General features: G+C 58.4%; 1 protein-coding gene and 1 long non-coding RNA gene across 3 annotated transcripts; one reads left to right on the top strand and one right to left on the bottom strand.

Annotated features, from left to right (window-relative positions):
• The first annotated feature begins 1,020 nt into the window (after positions 1-1,020).
• On the top strand, positions 1,021-18,075 carry SLC7A10 (solute carrier family 7 member 10). Of its 2 annotated transcripts, XM_003816200.5 has the most exons (11): positions 1,021-1,318; positions 10,811-11,015; positions 13,735-13,886; positions 14,098-14,223; positions 14,292-14,445; positions 15,200-15,323; positions 15,409-15,512; positions 15,840-15,936; positions 16,122-16,271; positions 17,253-17,430; positions 17,717-18,075. In XM_003816200.5, exons 1-11 carry the CDS (start codon positions 1,168-1,170, stop codon positions 17,845-17,847), a joined length of 1,572 nt encoding a protein of 523 aa, XP_003816248.3. In that variant the 5' UTR covers positions 1,021-1,167; the 3' UTR covers positions 17,848-18,075. The 2 variants fall into 2 exon arrangements, with proteins under 2 accessions (XP_003816248.3, XP_008967503.3); XM_008969255.4 differs by lacking the exon at positions 16,122-16,271 and having other exon boundaries at positions 1,046-1,318; positions 17,312-17,430.
• On the bottom strand, positions 2,914-10,804 carry LOC117977116 (uncharacterized). Its single transcript, XR_004668087.3, has 4 exons — positions 8,896-10,804; positions 6,625-6,907; positions 6,430-6,539; positions 2,914-5,922 (listed from the first exon to the last, which is right to left on the bottom strand). It is a non-coding gene; the product is annotated as an uncharacterized LOC117977116 (long non-coding RNA).
• Positions 18,076-18,274: the final 199 nt, after the last annotated feature.

The raw sequence follows: 18,274 nt of genomic DNA, 5'->3' as shown, positions 1-18,274 counted from the left end.
AAACAAAGGCTGTTCCGCCACCGGCCGCACAGTGCCAGGCTCGCCCCGCCCGCCGCCCCGGTGGCCCCGACGCGGCCCCCCTGGATCTGTTCCGCCGGCCTCGGCTGCACAGTCCGGACGGCTTCCGGGAGGAGGCAGCCTCCCTCGGATCCCCGCACTCCCGACCCTCTCCCGCGACCACAGCCTCCTTCTCCGTGTCTCCCGCGCATTCCAGGTCGCCTGGCCTTCTTGAGCCGGGCTGGATCGCGCGGGACCTGCACCAGAGACCCGAGTTCTAGTCCGCTGAGCCCTCACTCTGACCTGGGACGAGGAGCCTGTAGTGAAGATCTCAGGCCAGAGGTGGCCCAGAGCCTGGTAGGGTGGGCGAGCCGTGTCCAGGACTCGTCACAGGTCTTGGGTCCCCGTGATGAGGATGAGAGCCCCCGGGATCTTCACCTCGACCCTCAGGCCTTTGATCCAGGGTGCATAGGACACCCAGACCCCTCAGAGGAGTTCCAGACCTCAACCCCCACCCCTCCTGAGGTTGTCCGCCTGGGAGCCTCAGGGGGCACGAGAAAGGGTTTGGTCTCAGCCTTGCACTTGCTCGGCGATCGCTACTGATCTCTGGGCTTCAACTTCCACCTGTAGAATGGACTCACCCTGGGAGCTGTCTCCTACACACACACACACACACACACACACATCGTGCAGGCATAGAGTACTAAAGGGAGCACACACTGCATCCCCACACGCGGCCAGCTGTTATTCTTGCCGTCCCCCTCGGCCTCCCTGAGAGCAGGGATTGTCTTGTCTCGGAGCTCTGCTCCCCAACCCGGCCCCAAGAATGGATGTAACTGAGGCAACTGGAGGGTCCCTTCCTTCGCCCAACTGGGAAGTCCTTCCTAGATCTGCCCCAAGTCCTCTCCTTCCTTCCCAGGCCGGGACTGGGGGAGGGGGCGTTCCCTTTAAGGGAGGTGGGGGAGGGGGCTGTGGGCCGGCCCTCCTTCCGCCCCTCCCGGGCCCCCGCCGCCCGGGGCCCCCAGTCCCGGGCCCGGCGCCAGCGCATGCGCCCGCCTGTGGGCGCTGTCCCGGCTGCGAGGGCCGTGAGCTCACGGACCGACGGACCGACGGGCGGCCGGCCGGACAGACGGGGCAGCGCAGGGAGCGGGGACGCGGCGGGACAGCGACATGGCCGGCCACACGCAGCAGCCGAGCGGGCGCGGGAACCCCAAGCCTGCGCCCTCGCCCTCCCCAGTCCCAGGCCCCGTCCCCGGAGCCTCGGAGCGGGTGGCGCTCAAGAAGGAGATCGGGCTGCTGAGCGCCTGCACCATCATCATCGGTGAGCGGGACCCAGGCGGGCGGGCGCCGGGCGGAGGCCGAATGAGGGGCGCAGCCGCTCCGAACGAGGGGCGTCCCCTCTCCGGGCGCTCAGACGGGTCTGCCTGGGGAACCTGCGGTCTGGCCTCAGAGAGCGCTATGACCGCGGGGAGGGCAGGGGCTGCTGGCCCAGGGTGCCAAAGCTCCGTGTTCCCACCTCCCGGCCGCCTGCACCTGGGGGAGTTTTGGGTCCCCTCCACCGCTGGACTCTTCCTCCTGACTCGATTTTGCTGCGGGGCTTTTGCAAGGCAGTTACCCTCAGTTTCCTCATCTGTGAAATGGCCATGACTGCAGTCCTGCCATTAGCGCAGGAACTTGACCAGTGTAGGGGCTGGTCAGGCTGCGGCAGGCTGAGCTCCCCAAGTTCTGTACTGTGGGTCAGTCTGAGTACCTACTGTGTGCAGGGTCCAGGTGCCACGCAGTGCAGTGACTTTATTCTTGGAAAGCAGGAGGGCCTATGAGTAGAGTGAACAAGCGCAGCCTGCGCAGAAGGGACGGAGGTTCAGAGCAGGCAATGACTGCAGGGTTTGGCAGCAGGACCCAGGAGAGGGGGCGGGTTAGCCAGCAATTGGGGGCAGCAGTGGGCAGACCCAGCCTGCAGAAGGCCAGCTGCTCCCTGAGCTGGGATCCTGGTGGGCACTGGACACTCGCCTAGTCTGGAGGCCTTGGACTCCAAAGTCCCCACCTGAGAATGGGTCCATGTCCTGCCCCCACATAGGGGTTTCTGGGTAGGCAGAGAGCTCAGAGGTCATGGGAATGGCAGTGGTATTTTTCCACTCTCTGTCCCAAGTCATGGATACTGACTTGTTTCTTTGTCTACACAGGGTGCCTCTGAGCCCCTCCAGGGAGGGACAGGAGAAGTGGTTTGGGGGGATGAGTGACTGGGGCCTCGACTGTTCTCACCTTACCGCCAGCCAGTCTTCCCGGTCCCCTGCCAGTGAGAGCCACTTGTGTCTTCACTGCCTTCCCACCCTCAGACCCCTGGAGATGGAGAAAGTTTGGGGGCTCAGTAGGGCAGACCCAGGGTCTTCACCTCGTCCTCTCCCACCCCCACATTAGCAGCTCTTCACATCCAGAGTTGCCCCTGAACACAGCCCCTGGCCAGGTCACTCCACCATCTCACCCCCTCCCCTTAGAATGCTGTCTCCCAGAGCCTGGTCCTGACCTGGCCCTGGGAGCTTCTTGGCCTAGGATGCCCCTGCCTGACGGACGGTCTGCTGGAAGGAAGGGCTGGTTCCAGGGATTTGGCCAGGGTGCTGGTTAGAGCTTTTTCTTGGCCCACACCCTCTCCAGGAACTGTCCTCCAGGGAAGGGGAAGCTCACACCATGAGTGGGTCATAGGATTGAGACCATGCCTAGAACCAGCTACAGTGCCAGGCAGGTGCAGAAAGACACAGCTCTGCCTGGGCTCCTCAGCTAAGCCCAGCATCCTTGACCTGTCTTCCTACTCTATCCCCTCCCCACATCCCATCCTCCCCAGGCCACAGGGAGGCTGCCTGTCTCCTTTCTCCCCAGAAGGGGGCCCTGGTGGTGGTGGTGGTGGCGGTGGTGGTGGTGATGGTAGAGGTGGTGGTGGTGGGAGTGGAGAAGGCCAACTCCACCATCACCCTCCTTTACCAGGACAGACTCTGTAAGTTTCCCATGCAGGCCAGGTCTGCCCTGACAGCTCCCCTACCCTTCACTTCCTTCCTGCTGTGCCAGGTCCACTACCTTGGCCTCCAAACCTTGAACACTGAGCCAGGGTGAAGGGCCACTTGGCTAACCAAGGATGCTGGATTCAGCTACAGAACCCAAGCCCGGGGCACTCAGTGGTGGTCTTGGGGAGCCTTGATCTTGGCTTGGCCTGGGGAGCCTTTGAGGATTACAGCAGGCAGGAGGCTAGACGAGGCAGGAAAAAACAAGGAGAGATCAACCTCAACCAGAAGGTGATAGGAGGTGGGGACTGGGCAGGTGAGGACTGAGCTGGGGTCTGCACTGCCTTCCCCACCTGATGTACTAAGGGTCTCCCCTCCCCAGCCCACCCCACCTTTCTGCCCCAGGTGGGCTCACTCTCTCTCCACCAATACCCTGGGGAGCCTGGTCAGAATCAAAAATGTCTGCAAAGTGTCATATTTTAGCTCTAAAAGTCAAGAATTTGACGTCCTGCTTCCTTTCCTTTCCTTTCTTTTTCTTTCTTTTTTTTTTTTTTTTTTCTGAGACAGAGTCTGGCTGTGTCCCCTAGGCTGGAGTGCAGTGGCACAATCTCAGCTCATTGCAACCTCCACCTCCGGGGTTCAAGTAATTCTTCTGCGTCAGCCTCCCAAGTAGCTAGGATTACAGGCACACACCACCATGTCCAGCTAATTTTTGTATTTTCAGTAGAGACAGAGTTTCACCACGTTGGCCAGGCTGGTCTCGAACTCCTAACCTCAAGTGATCTGCCTGCCTTGGCCTCCCAAAGTGCTGGGATTACAGGTGTGAGCCACCCTGCCCAGCCAACGTCCTGCTTCATAATCTACCTTGGTTTGTTATTGTTATTGAACATGTTATTTCCAAAACTTCCACAGCGACCCTCCTAGGAGATCCTATCACTCTCTCCCTCGTGTATACCCCCTGCTCCAGCTCAGACTGGGAATTGAGGCTTTCGAGAATGGGAAGACCTGGAAGGGCGGGCTATGGGCTGGCGTGAGACTCACGTATAGTGTGTTTAGGGCAGTGCCCGCCGGCCACTGCAAGCGCAGATGGAAGGGAATCGGCCAGGCTGGAGAAAATAGAACTGGCTGGGGCAGGGGCTCTGCAGGACATCATCACATCCAATATCTGTTCAGAAAAACACCTCTTACTGCCTTATGAAAACGTGTTCTTCCTTTATCTCATTTGAATCTCATGCCCACCTTGCAAGGTAGGAATTCTTATACCCATTTTACAGAGTGGAAACTAAGGTTGGAAGTGAAATGATACTGCTCCAAGGGGTAGGCTCAGGATTCGGAACCAGATTTGAGCTCTGTTCCCAGTCCAGTGCCCTTTATTATTTATTTTATTTTATTTTATTTTATTGAAACAAACTCTTGCTCCATAGCACAAACTATAGTGCAGTGGCATGATCATAGCTCACTGCAGCCTCGACCTCCCAGGCTCAAGCAATCCTCCCACCTCAGCCTTCCAAACACCTGGAACCACAGGTGCCCGCCACCACGCCTGGCTAATTTTTGTATTTTTTGTAGAGACTGGGTTTTGCCATGTTGCCCAGGCTGATCTCAAATTCCTAGGCTCAAGTGATCCTCCCACCTCAGCTTCCCAGAATGTTAGGGTTACAGGCGGGAGCCATCGTGCCCGGTCCCAGTGCCCTTTATACTGTTCTGATGCTGGGCAAATTGGGGCCAGAGTCAGAGCCCTGACGGGGGAGGGTTGGGGACCAAGCTGGGAGCTTGTCCAACTAGGCTTCACTGAGCTCCTGCTCCACTATGGGTGGACAAACAGACAGACGGCCAGGGAAGTCTGCCTCCCCATCGGCGGCTGGACTCACAGGGCCTCTCATACTGACCCAGGAACCTCGGCCAGCTCCCTTGCCGGATCCACAACCCAAGAAACACACCCAGGTCCTCCAAAGTGGGAGTCCCCCCTGGGTCTGCTGACCAGGCCCTTCCTCTGCTCTCTCTTTGACTTGAGAGTCAAGCTCCTGCAGGGGTTTGTGGGCCAGATGTGTGTTCAGTGACTCAGGAGTTGACATCATGAACCTCAACTCCTCAGGAACCAATCCCTGCTCACCCAGCCTCAGCCAGGACCCTCCCTGGTCTCCAGGGCTGCAGGTGGCTGGGCTTCCCAGAGGGGTGGACCTCTGCAGAACTCCAGCCCCTCCTCACCGGGGCCCTGAGGAGCCATACAACTGTGCAGGGGCTTAGCTGTTCCCCACTACAGTTCCATTTACAGGTGAGGAAACTGAGGCAACCTACCCTGGGGTCAGATGCCCTCAGTATGCTCCAGGACCCCAAGGGAAGACCCAACTATAATTTCGGGGGCCTGCCAGTCCTGGGCACACTCATCCATTTATTCAACCACTACATAATGAACGGTGTCAAGCACTGGCTTACATGCCAGAGACACCATGGGGGGGGTCAAGACAGACAAAATCCATCTTCTGGTGTGGGAGTCCCGCAACAAGAAGAACAAGCTGAATGCATGTATTGTTAAGTGCTAAGACCAGACAGTCAAGCCAGGAAGGAGGATGGAGAGAGCCAGGGTGGAGGATTTCAGCTTGGAAATGAGCTGAGATCTGGGGTGGGGTTCAGTGTGAGCAAGGCATTGCAAGCTATGTTAAGGGCATTGCCTTTTGCTCTCTGGGAAGCAGGAGCCCTGGGCTTTGAGCAGAGGGATGATGGGATGGGGCTTACAGGGCCCACTATGGAGAAGAGGCAGTGGGGGAAGAAGTGGGAGGAGGAAGGCCGGTCAGGAGGCTACCTGGGTCTCCCCGGGCAAGAGACCACGGTGGCTCAGGGCAGGGCGGTGGCCATGGTGGTGTCAGAGGAGGTTCCATTCCGGATGAGTTTGGAAGATGAGAGCCGAAGGATTTGTGATGGAATAGAGGTCCTGGGGGAGAAAGAGAGGAATCATGGGTGACTCAAGGTTGTGGCCCAAGCAATTGGGAGGACGTTTTGCCATTTATTCATCAGGGAAGACCGAGAGGAGCATTTTGGGGGCAAGGAGGTAAAAGTCGGGAATTCCGTTTAGAACATGGAAAGTCTGTGATGTCTGCGGCTGAGTGGTTCGTTGCATATACAGAGTTCATTTAGCAGAGCGGTCTATGCTAGGGATATGAATTTAGGAGTTGCCAGCAGAAGTCAAGGTAATAGATGAGGTCTATCCATCTATCAAGAAAGCATAGAAAGAAAAGAGAAGAAGCCCCAGGACTGAGCCCTGGGCACCCAGTGTCTGGAAGTCAAGCAAGATAAGGGATTCTGAAAAGGAGAAGCCGGTAAGGCCGAGGGGAGGCCAGGAGGCTGAGTGAGGAGGAAGCAATCCACTTGCCACATGTTGCTGATGCGTCAATAACGTGGCCTAGGGCTCGACTGTTGCGTTTGGCAACATGGAACTCACCGGTGACCATGAGAAGCCTCAGCCAGGAGACAGGGCCCTGGGCGAGGTTTGCTTGGCTGGGCTGGCTGAGCCGAACGAGCCGGAGAGGGCTGCACACTTCCGCTCATCTCCTGTCTCCAAAGGAAAGTGGGTTAGGCTGGAGTCGGGTGCCGGCCAAGTGGCAGTTCCAGGCACATCCTGGATGTCCCCACTTACCTCCTTGGGGTGCTGCCCAGACCTCAGTAGTCACAGTTAGCATCCCGGAGAGGTATCTGACACAGGCTTACTGTGAGGATGTGAGGACACCCGTGCGCTTGGGGTGGGTAGGCTTCACCCAGGCCGTAGCCGATCACCCCGGGGTGTTGGGGTCCCGGGTGGCTCAGGTCTCAGAGGAAAGATGGGGCTGCCTAGGGGGTCTCCAAGGCAGATGGCAGTGCGTAGGGAGATCCAAAAGCACTTCCCATGGCCTCTGATGTGCCAGACGGGATCAAGAGAATGCCTGCATCAAATAAAAGAATCCCTTCCCAGCCATCATCCAGGTGCCGTGGCCGTGGGGCGATGTCCAGATTGCAGGGGCCAAGGTGGCTGGTCAGGGAGAGCTTCCTGGAGGTGGCGCTGCTTCAGGGAGACCAGTGAGCTGGGCAGAGGCCTACCACAGTGAGGGACAGGTTCCCTGAGCAGACTGTTTCCTTGGCCCAGAACAGATACGCAGGGTGCATCCCCTCTGCTGAAGTCACAGTTGGACTAGCCCTCTGCTGCCCCCTAGCCCAGTGGCCCCACCTGGCAGATGGGGAAACTGGGGCTCAGAAGGGCAGCACTGGCCTGAGTCACACAGTCGGGTCCAGAATGTGCTTCAAGGCATGAGGACTGGTGCCAGTGTCCTGGCCTGACAGGCCCTCCCTGCCCCCTCCCCAAATCAGACTGCACATTCCCCACACACACCACAGGAGGTGGCTCACTCTGCGACTCGACCTCCATGGGCCGCCCCTGTGACCTCAGTGGTCTGCCGCTGCCTCCAGAAATAGGTCATCACGCACCGCAGCAGCCACGGGGAACAATGGCCCTTTCTTCGTTCCTCCAAGAAGCTGAGTAAGCCCCATCAGGCCAAACATCTTAATGTGATAAAAGCTACCCAGCGAAGGCTCAGGGAAGAGGGGCGGGTGGTGGAGACTCTGGGAAGGCCGACTTGGGGGGCAGTCACTTCCTCGCCTACCTGCCCGGAGCTCTGGCCCACGGAGGACCTGCAGGGACCACTGAGCTGTCATCCCACCAGGTGGACAGGAACGTGGAGGCCTCAGAACCTACATCTCTCTGGTCAGCCATGGGTCAGACACCCAACAGGGGCTCAGTGGTATCTCCAGGCCCATCCCGTGCCCCCTCATCCTGTTCCACTCTGAGTTCCTGCCCCTCTACACCAGGTTCCCCCAACAGCTGGGCTTCTTTATTGCTGCTTCCCGAATCAGGTAGATCTGCTTGGCTGAAATAGAGAGTCTGGGAAGGGAGACCCTCCGACCTTCCCACACCACTGGGAGGAACCCAGGGCAGCCCGCTCCCAGCTCCACTAATCTGGCCAGGTGTGGTGGCTCATGCCTGTAATCCCAGCACTTTAGGAGGCTGAGGTGGGTGGATCACCTGAGGTCAGGAGTTCGAGACCAGCCTGGCCAACATGGTGAAACCCCATCTCTACTAAAAAAAAAAAAAAAGAAAGAAAGAAAGAAATCCACCGGTCCCTCCCATACCCCTCCTATAATCATTGGAGCATTGGAGGCCCCCATCCCTGTCCACAGCCCCCTCCCTCCTCCGTGCCCAAGCCTGCAGCCCCGGCTGCTCCATGCAGTGCCCCACCCACCCTTCATGGTGCCGGGAGCAGCCAGTGTGCGGAGTGTGTGATGCGATTTTCTGCCACCTTCAAACATGATCCTGAGGGAGATGCTGCGAGTGGTCCAGGCCCAGAGGGAGAAACCCCTGAGGACCTCAGAGACACTGGCTAATGCCTGTGGTCCTTTGAGCCACAAGGGAGAAAGTCCTGAACCGTGGCCTGAGGCCACGTGTTCCAAACAATAGTGGCCTCCCCACCCCTGGCAAGCCCAGTATCTGAGTCTTCAGCCACTGGGCACAAGGCTAGTGATACAGCCCTGGAAGATAGGGTGCCAGATGTGGCTTACCCCAGAGCTCCACCCAGGAGGCCCCGCCAAGCAGAAGCATGGTGGGCTCTCTGCAGGGTGGGTGGCTCAGGGCCTGGGATGCTCCCAGCGTGAACATGCTCAGCTCCTTCCAAGGCCACCCAGCCCCCACTGGCTTCCAACCTCCCTGGCTTTCAGCAAATCCCAGTCCGCCAGGTCCTGAGAACAGAGGCCCTGCTACCGGATGGAGGGAACTCAAAGGCTCTTTAGAAACCTTACAGCCCACCCAGGCCTGGGCCCCTCTGCTAGATGAGAGAGGCGCTTCTCTCTCTCCCCCGAGAAGTAGACTAAGGGTACAGCTTACCTCTGGGGGCTGGGGCACAGGAATTAGTTCGTCCTTATCTGGATGTATTTAGAGCTCCTGGGATGTGACTGGAAAACTGAGTGGGGCGTCGTAGCTGTCCAGACTGGAAATCTGTGTCGGCTGGGGGTGGGGGCAGTGGGGGAGCACCGTGGACAAGGAGTGAATACAAATTGGCGGCTACAACCGTGTCCTTATCCAGCCCCCTGCGGGCCCGGCAGGTGGAGGAGGCGGGCTCCCGCTCTGAGGGAGATGGACCCGTCCTCTCAGGACCCGGTCTGGTGTGGCCATTGCATAGAGAACGATGTTGGTCCTACCAGGACCTACAGGTTCTACCAGGGCTGTTTGTTCATATGGTCTGAGGTTCTGGGTTTATTTCTTCTTGGACAGGCCCTAGTGCAGATCTCTGGTGAAGTTACCGGATTCATGTGCACAGATGGTGAGACCCATATAACCCAGAACATTGTCCCTCTTTGCGGAGCTCAGGGCTCAGCAGGCACTCAGAGTCTTGCTCATCCTGGGAACCTACTCTGCAGACCATAATTGGCCCCTCTGAATGTTTCCCATCATGTCAGAAAGCAGAGGGGCTGGGCACAGTGGCTCTGGCCTGTAATCCCAGCACTTCGGGAGGCCGAAGTGGGTGGTCAATTGAGCCCAGGAGTTCGAGACCAGCCTCAGCAACATAGTGGGACCCCTCAACTCTACAACTTTTTTTTGATTAGCCAGGTGTGGTGGCACTCACCTGTAATCCTAGCACTTTGGGAAGCCAAGCAGGGAGGGTCACTTGAGCCCAGGAATTGGAGACCAGCCTAGGCAATATAGTGAGACCCTGTCTCTACAAAAAGTAAAAAAAAAAAAAACCTGGGTGTGGTAATACACCTGGAGTCCCAGCTACTAGGGAGACTGACGTGGGAGAATCTCTTGAGCCCAGGAGTCCCAGGCTGCAGTAAGTTATGATCGCACCACTGCACTCCAGCCAGGGTGGCAGAGCGAGACCCTGTCTAAATGAAAGAAAGAAGCCGGGCACAGTGACTCATGCCTGTAATCCCAGCACTTTGGGAGGCCGAGGCGGGTGGATCACTTGCAGTCAGGAGTTCGAGACCAGCCTGATCCACAGGGTGAAACCCCATCTCTACTAAAAAAATACAAAAAATATTAGCCAGGCGTGGTGGCTCATGCCTGTAATTCTAACTACTTGGAAGGCTGAGGCAGGAGAATTGCTTGAATCCAGGAAGTGGAGGGAAGGAAAGGGAAGGGAAGGGGAAAAGAGAAAGGAAAGGAAAGGAGAAAGGAAAGGAAATTGAAGTAGGAAGAGAAGCCCAAACCTGATGTGGTCAAGGAGGGCTTCATGGAGGAGATGCTACTTCCTGAGCCACTCCATGAGTCTGGACTTTGGCCGGTGGGAAAGTGGCAGGAGAGTGGTTGAAGTCCTGTGTTAGGGGCCAGCTCTGGCCAGCGGGCTGGATGGAGGCAGGACAAGTGGCTGCAGGCTGATACGCCGGGGGCTCTGAGGTAGACGGGAGGGCTGAGCATGGGCCTTGTGGGGTGCCTGGGGAGCCACCGTCTGCCGTCGCTCAGGTGGTTCAGCCTCCTCACTTTGCTGGCCCCGCCTCATGGGGGCAATGGAGGGCTGAGAAAGTCAAACAGGGCCTGTCTCTGGCAGAGGGGCCTGGCCAGCTGAACGAGGTGCCATTTCCTATGTGAGGGACTGAGGAAGGGGCAGATGATGAGCCCAGAATGGCATTTGCTGGGCTTGGGGGCCAGTGGCATTCAACACCTCCAGCCCACCTCCTGCCTCCTCCTCCTCCAGGAAGCACCCCGGGCTGTCTTCCTCCTGGCCGCAGGCAGATCCCCACACAGAAGGCCGGGCTGCGAAGGGGACCCCAGGCCTGATGCCTCCCCATCTCTCCCCCCGCAGGGAACATCATCGGCTCGGGCATCTTCATCTCGCCCAAGGGGGTCCTGGAGCACTCAGGCTCCGTGGGTCTGGCCCTGTTCGTCTGGGTCCTGGGTGGGGGCGTGACGGCTCTGGGCTCCCTCTGCTATGCAGAGCTGGGAGTCGCCATCCCCAAGTCTGGCGGGGACTACGCCTACGTCACAGAGATCTTCGGGGGCCTGGCTGGGTGAGTGTGGGGCACCGGCGGGCAGGGGGACACCCTCTTGGGAATGGGATGGCCAAATGAGCCCTGGCGTCAGTTTCCACTCCTGCTTCCAGCTTCCTAGGGAGGTCGTAGGGGTGGATGGAGAGAAGGTGTGGGGGCTGGATGGAGAGAAGGCGTGGGGGTGCTAGACAGCCTTCTGAGGACAGGGCAGGTGGAACTGAGGCCCACTCCACCCCACTGATGTGTGCTGGGCACTCCTGCAGGCCCCTGGGCCTCTCTGGATCTCCTTTTAAATAGAGGTCCCTCTGAACCCCACCCCCTGCCTTGTACTTAAGGAGGGGGGATTCTTACTGTCTGAAAACCCTAGGTAATGTGAGTGCCCAGGCGAGGAGGGGCCTCAATTTTGGTAAACCCATATGTTGCATGAGGAGCAAGGAAGGAAGTGTGATATTCTTACCATATACCCTGCATAAGGTCCTTTTTTTTTTTTTTTTGGAGACAGATTCTCGCTCTGTTGCCCAGGCTGGAGTGCAATGGCGTGATCTCAGCTCACTGCAACCTCTGCCTCCCAGGTTCAAGTGATTCTTCTGCCTCAGCCTCCCGAGTAGCTGGGATTATAGGCGCCCGCCACCACGCCTGGCTAATTTTTTTGTATTTTTAGTAGAGACGGGGTTTCACCATGTTGGCCAGGCTGGTCTTGAACTCCTGACCTCAGGTGATCCACCCGCCTCAGCCTCCCAAGTGCTAGGATTACAGGAGTGAGGCACTGCACCCAGCCAGAGGTCTCCTTTCCATAGCACCCTGCTATCCTTCCTTCGTTCACCAGGGAATATTTGCTGAGCACCTACTGTGAGCCTGGGGGTGGGGAGGCAGTGATAGAAAGGTCTGTCCCTGTACTCAAGCTGCTCACAGAACAGAGAGGAAGCAGCCCCTTAAATGGGATTAAGGCCTGGATGAGCCTTGCTTTGAGAGTGTGTACAAGAGGCAGCAGCTACACAGCAAAGAGAACGGTGTGCGCCATCTAGGGAGGACTCCCAGGAAAGCAATGCTTGCCCTGAGGCTGGGAGGAAGAAGATTTTCCCCACCTGGCCTAGCTGACCAGTGAGGAAAGCATCCCAGGATGGGGGAAGTGTGAACAGAGGGTGTGGTGGCCCAGGTGAGCGCAGGGAGTCTGCTGTAGCTAGAGGTGAGGTCAGGTTGGGTTTACGGCAGGCGCCGGGGCTTGAAGAGCATCAGGGGATTGAAGCTGTTGTATTTGTCCAGCTGCATTGTGCCAAGAGCTGCAAAGGTACAGGCAGATTCTAAAATCATTTAGGAGCCTGATTCGAGAGGATAGGGCAGCCAGCATAGCAGAGGGAGAGGTGGGTGCAGCGGAGGTGGCACCCACTTCCCTACTGAGAGGCTCCTAGATGGTCTGGGGCTCAGAGGAAAAGTCTGGGCTGAAATTTACAAAGTTTGGTTCTGAGGGATATGGGCCAGGGACCCTTAACTGGGCAGCCTTGGATGGGGAGACCTGCCAGGGCTTGCACGCTGCTGTGGGTGCATCTGTGGCAGTCTCCTCTGGGGAGAGGGTCCTCAAAGGGGCTGGGACCCAAGAAAGCAGAATAATCATGCTTCGGGCCTGGAGAGGACGTCAGGACCTCATCCCTGGGCACGGAACATGCGGGGATGGGCAGAGGGGATGCCTGGCAGGGGAGGAGGGCCATGGAGCTAGAATGTCCCAGAAGCCCAGCAGGGATGGTTGTGCAGAGCAAGGGGCAGGTGATCCAGAGATGGCTGATGTCCCCGATGAGGCAGTCCTCTCCCTGGAGGGCTGGCCAGGGGCTAGGACCACCCCCAAGGGCAGACCCGCCCCTGGGTGCAGGAAAGCCCCTGAGAACAGGTCAGACTCACAGTCTGGGTGCCCTGCAGAGGCAAGATTTAGGTAGAAGGGGCATCCATCACTCTCCACCCCCAGCTAGGGCTCTTGGTAAGGTCTAGTCTCTGCACCCCATAGGTCTCCCTCAGGGGGAACACAGCTCAGAGTCACCCATCTTCAGCCACAGTACTCTGCGAGAGCCAGGGCTGAAGCCGAGAGGTCTGGGGACAGGGACCCTGGCTCAGGAGACAGCCTCCATCCAATGGGGGGCCTAGTTGTTATTAGAAAAGCGTTTGGTGGCTGGGCGCAGTGGCTCACGCCTGTAATCCCAACACTTTGGGAGGCCGAGGCGGGTGGATCACGAGGTCAGGAGATCGAGACCATCCTGGCTAACACGGTGAAACTCCGTCTCTACTAAAAATACAAAAAATTTGCCAGGCATGGTGGCAGGCGCCTGTAGTCCCAGCCACTTGGGAAACTGAGGCAGAAGAATGGCGTGAACCCGAGAGGTGGAGGTTGCAGTGAGCCGAGATCATGCCACTGCACTCCAGCCTGGGTGACAGAGCAAGACTCCGTCTCAAAAAAAAAAAAGAAAAAAGAAAAGAAAAGCGTTTGGTGCCTATGTTGTTCCCAGCGCCTGCCCCACAGCAGCCTTGTCAATGTTTAAGTACGTGTAACACCTTCTCTGTTAAAACACTCTATCAATGCAGCCGCAAGACCTCAACAAGGTCAACCCTGCCTCCCTGGACCGGTGCTGGCCTCTGGCAGCCTCGCCAGCCCCCGGGTGCCAGGCCCAGGGCAGCCCTGCTGCACACATCAGGGCCAGGTTGGCCGGGAAGGGCTGTGGGCAGCTTGAGCCACTCCCACCCCTGCTCCTTCCAGCTTTCTGCTGCTCTGGAGCGCCGTCCTCATCATGTACCCCACCAGCCTTGCTGTCATCTCCATGACCTTCTCCAACTACGTGCTGCAGCCCGTGTTCCCCAACTGCATCCCCCCCACCGCAGCCTCCCGGGTGCTGTCCATGGCCTGCCTGAGTAAGCATCCCCTTTGGCCCACTGTCCCCAGATCAGCCGCCTGCCCGGGCCCCATCCTGCCCTGAGCGGGAGGACAGAGGGGTGAGATTTCCCTTCAGAAAATTCCAGCTGCTATAGGGGATGCCATTCTCGGGCCGCCTGGGCTGGACTTGGCCATGGTCCACTGTGAAAGGTCCCGGCCTCGGCGCCCACCCCCACCTTCCCTCTGCAGTGCTCCTGACATGGGTGAACAGCTCCAGTGTGCGCTGGGCCACGCGCATCCAGGACATGTTCACAGGCGGGAAGCTGCTGGCCTTGTCCCTCATCATCGGCGTGGGCCTTCTCCAGATCTTCCAAGGTAGGGCCGAGTCGGGGTAAGGGCCGGGCTGGGGAGATGGTGCTGACCCCCGACTTCTGGGCCTCCAGGACACTTCAAGGAGCTGAGGCCCAGCAATGCCTTTGCTTTCTGGATGACGCCCTCCGTGGGACACCTGGCCCTGGCCTTCCTCCAGGGCTCCTTCGCCTTCAGTGGCTGGAACTTCCTCAACTATGTCACCGAGGAGATGGTTGACGCCCGAAAGTGAGTGGGGCCCCTGACTAGGCCCTGGGAAGCAGCCAGGCCCTCTGGTGGGACAGGCAGCCTCTCCGCCCAGCCCCACTGCCACCCAAGGCTCAGGCTGGTCCTCGGTGGCCCACGCCTGTTGCCCTGCAAAAATGGCCCTGGGAAGAAAGCCGGGGGGCTTGCATTCTAGCCTGGCCCTGTTCTCTCTGGCTATGGACACGTCACAGCCCCTTGCAGGGCCTCAGAAAGGCTGAATATCATCATCCTGCTGTAAATAGATCCAGAGATTTGCATTTGGCCTAAAATTATGCATATGCACACAATATGGTCCCTACAAATGAAGCCAATGACTGCGTCTGATGCTCAGCCAGGGATCTCGACAGTGAACCTTTGCAGCTGAGCGAGCTGGGACTGGAAAGTTCCAGGAAGACTCTGGGTCTGTGGACTGGGCTCTGGGGCCATTTTGGGGAATTTTCCAGGCTGATTTTGGCTGTATGCGATTTTATCTTTCTGCACAGACATCAGATCCTGTCCTCAGGATGTGATGGGGCCCCTCCCCCATCTCCCATCCTACCAGCCTGTGTCCAGGTGGGGGTGGGGCAGGGCAGACAACAGGGTCCCTGTGTCTCGGGCAGCAATGCTGCCCCCTTTCCTGCCCCAACATCCCCAGCAGACACAAGAGATGGAGACTATGAGCTGCTCTCGTGGCTGGGTCTCGGGGTTCCTGCACCCTCAGGAGCTGACGCTGACGCACTCCACTGCCTATCCCCAGGAACCTACCTCGCGCCATCTTCATCTCCATCCCACTGGTGACCTTCGTGTACACGTTCACCAACATTGCCTACTTCACGGCCATGTCCCCCCAGGAGCTGCTCTCCTCCAATGCGGTGGCTGTGGTGAGTGGGCCCTTGCTCGGTCCCTGGCTCCTGCCCAGGTCCCTGCCCCGGCCTTACACACGGCCTCTCTACTGTGCCCACCCAGACCTTCGGGGAGAAGCTGCTGGGCTACTTTTCTTGGGTCATGCCCGTCTCCGTGGCTCTGTCAACCTTCGGAGGGATCAATGGCTACCTGTTCACCTACTCCAGGTGACTGCACTGGGGAGACGTGGGCATGGGGAGGGAAGGCTGGGGTGCAGGTGTGCGCCAGTCATGCCGTGGGCCAGAGGAAGGGACACCTGCCAGGGGGAGGGGTCTGCCTGAAGCTGGGATGATGATCCCACACGGTAACAAGTGTCTGATCACAACTGGGAGGCAAAGAAAGCAAGAGGGAGGCAGGCTGGATGAGGGGGAGAACTGTCCAGTGGGGCTGCTGGGCCCGGAGCAGGAGGTCAGAGGCGACAGCTTAAGAGGGACATCAGGTCCAAAGCTGAGACCCAGGATGTGGCCAGTGCCCATCTCTGTCCCCAATGCTAGGCTGTGCTTCTCTGGAGCCCGCGAGGGGCACCTGCCCAGCCTGCTGGCCATGATCCACGTCAGACACTGCACCCCCATCCCCGCCCTCCTCGTCTGTGTAAGTTGGGGTACCTGGGCCAGGCAGGGCGTGGAGGCAGGGCTACCCGGCAATGCAGGACCTTCCGGGTAATGGCAGGGGTGAGCCATTCCAGGGCGGGGGTTGGGGGTGGGGCCAGGGCTCATCCTGCAGGGGCGTCAGGAGGCAGGCTAGGGGCCAGCCGTCAGCCCCAGGTCCTCTCCCAGTGCGGGGCCACAGCCATCATCATGCTCGTGGGCGACACGTACACGCTCATCAACTATGTGTCCTTCATCAACTACCTCTGCTACGGCGTCACCATCCTGGGCCTGCTGCTGCTGCGCTGGAGGCGGCCTGCGCTCCACAGGCCCATCAAGGTGAGGCCCTGGGATGGCTGGCCTTGTGCCGGGTGCTGCCAGAGCCACCCCTGCATCCACAGTGGGCACCAGGGGCAGGTGGGATGGGAGGTGCCAGCTTTTGTGGAGTGTTGGGCCCTGCTCAGGGCTCTCTGTGCACTGAGGCAGCCATTCCTCATAGCAGCCCCATGAGGACAGAGCTTTGAATGCTCCCAGTGTACAGATGGGGAAAATGAGGCTCAGGACTGGGCACAGGGGCTCATGCCTATTCCAGCACTTTGGGAGGCCGAGGTGGGAGGATTGCTGGAGCCCAGGAGTTTGAGACCAGCCTGGGCAACATAACGAGACTTCCTCTCTGCAAAAAGTTAAAAATAAAAGGGTTATCCTGGTGTGGTGGTGCGCACCTGTGGTCCCAGCTACTTGGGAGGCTGAAATGGGAGGATCGCTTGAGCCCAGGAGGTTGAGGCTGCAGTGAGCGGTGCTAGGGCCACTGTACTCCAACCTGGGTGACAGAGGGAGACCCTGTCTCAAAAAAAAATAAAAAAATTAAAGAAAATGAGACTCAGGAACTGTTCAAGGTCACAAAGGCTGCCAGGATTCCATGAGCCCACACAAAAACAAGACCATAGCCTGAGCTAAAAGCAAAGCCCTCCATGTGTGTATAAATCCTTAAGTGGAGAAGTGCTCAGTGTCTGAAATGTGAAACACCAAAAAATCACTGACCTCCAGCCAAGTGCAAGCCTCAAGTCCACACGCAACCGCTGCGTGGAGCTCGGTGCCGCTGAGACTTTGAAAAATCCTCAGCAAAACTCGCCAACGGCCTGACCCATGAATTGGCCTCCAACACACTGGGCTGTCGCCACGAGGGGGTGTAGTGGGTGCAATTGCCTTTCAGGCCTCAGCTCCCAGGGAAGGGAGGAAAATTCCCCAGACCCCCAGGGGTCGGGGGTACAGACAGCTGGAGGCCCTGCACCATCGGTGTTTCTGCTCCCCCTTCCCCAGGTGAACCTTCTCATCCCCATGGCGTACTTGGTCTTCTGGGCCTTCCTGCTGGTCTTCAGCTTCATCTCAGAGCCTATGGTCTGTGGGGTCGGCGTCATCATCATCCTTACGGGGGTGCCCATTTTCTTTCTGGGAGTGCTCTGGAGAAGCAAACCAAAGTGTGTGCACAGACTCACAGGTGAGCCGGGCAGCTGCAGGTCACCCAGCACAGGGGGCCGGGGCCTGGAGACCAGACCTCCCTCTTAGAGGCTCACCCCAGAGCAGGGTGTCCTAGCAGCTGAGGTGGGAACACAGGGCCCAGCCGCCACCAAATGTCTCTTCCCAAGATGTACCCAAAGTTTCCAGAACCACGGGTACCGACGGAGCAGCTCCCTGAAGACCCCTGCCCAAGGGGAGGTGTCCGGAGCTGGGGGTCACCCCTATCCCGAGAGGTCAGGCCCCAAGGTCCATCTATCTGTCCTCAGAGTCCATGACACACTGGGGCCAGGAGCTGTGTTTCGTGGTCTACCCCCAGGACGCCCCCGAAGAGGAGGAGAATGGCCCCTGCCCACCCTCCCTGCTGCCTGCCACAGACAAGCCCTCGAAGCCACAATGAGATGTTTGTAGAGACTGAAGCAGCTGTTTCTGTTTACATGTTGTTTATTGAGGAGGTGTTTTGGCAAAAAAGTTTTGTTTTGTTTTTTTCTGGAAAAAAAAGAAAAAAGATACGACTCTTAGAAGCCTGTTTTAAGGAAGCCCTAAAATGTGGACTGGGTTTCCTGTCTTAGCACTGCCCTGCTAGCTTTTCCTGAAAAGGCCTATAAATAAACAGGGCTGGCTGTTCGCTCGTGCTATGGGGAGTCCCTGATGGGCACAGACGGGAGGGGCTGGGGCGTACCTCGGTGGGTGCACACATGTTGCTGGCCAGGAAGATGCCGTGGCAGGCCCTGGAGGAGGCTCTTGACATTAGGGGGCTTTGCTGCTTGACACAGGCGCTCCCTACCATGGCACCCAGAGTCCCCCTGCCCTAAAGGGATGTCAAG

This window comes from Pan paniscus, chromosome 20 (genome assembly GCF_029289425.2).
Source record: "Pan paniscus chromosome 20, NHGRI_mPanPan1-v2.0_pri, whole genome shotgun sequence".
Taxonomy (NCBI): domain Eukaryota; kingdom Metazoa; phylum Chordata; class Mammalia; order Primates; family Hominidae; genus Pan; species Pan paniscus.
This window is presented reverse-complemented; position numbering and strand designations above follow the sequence as displayed.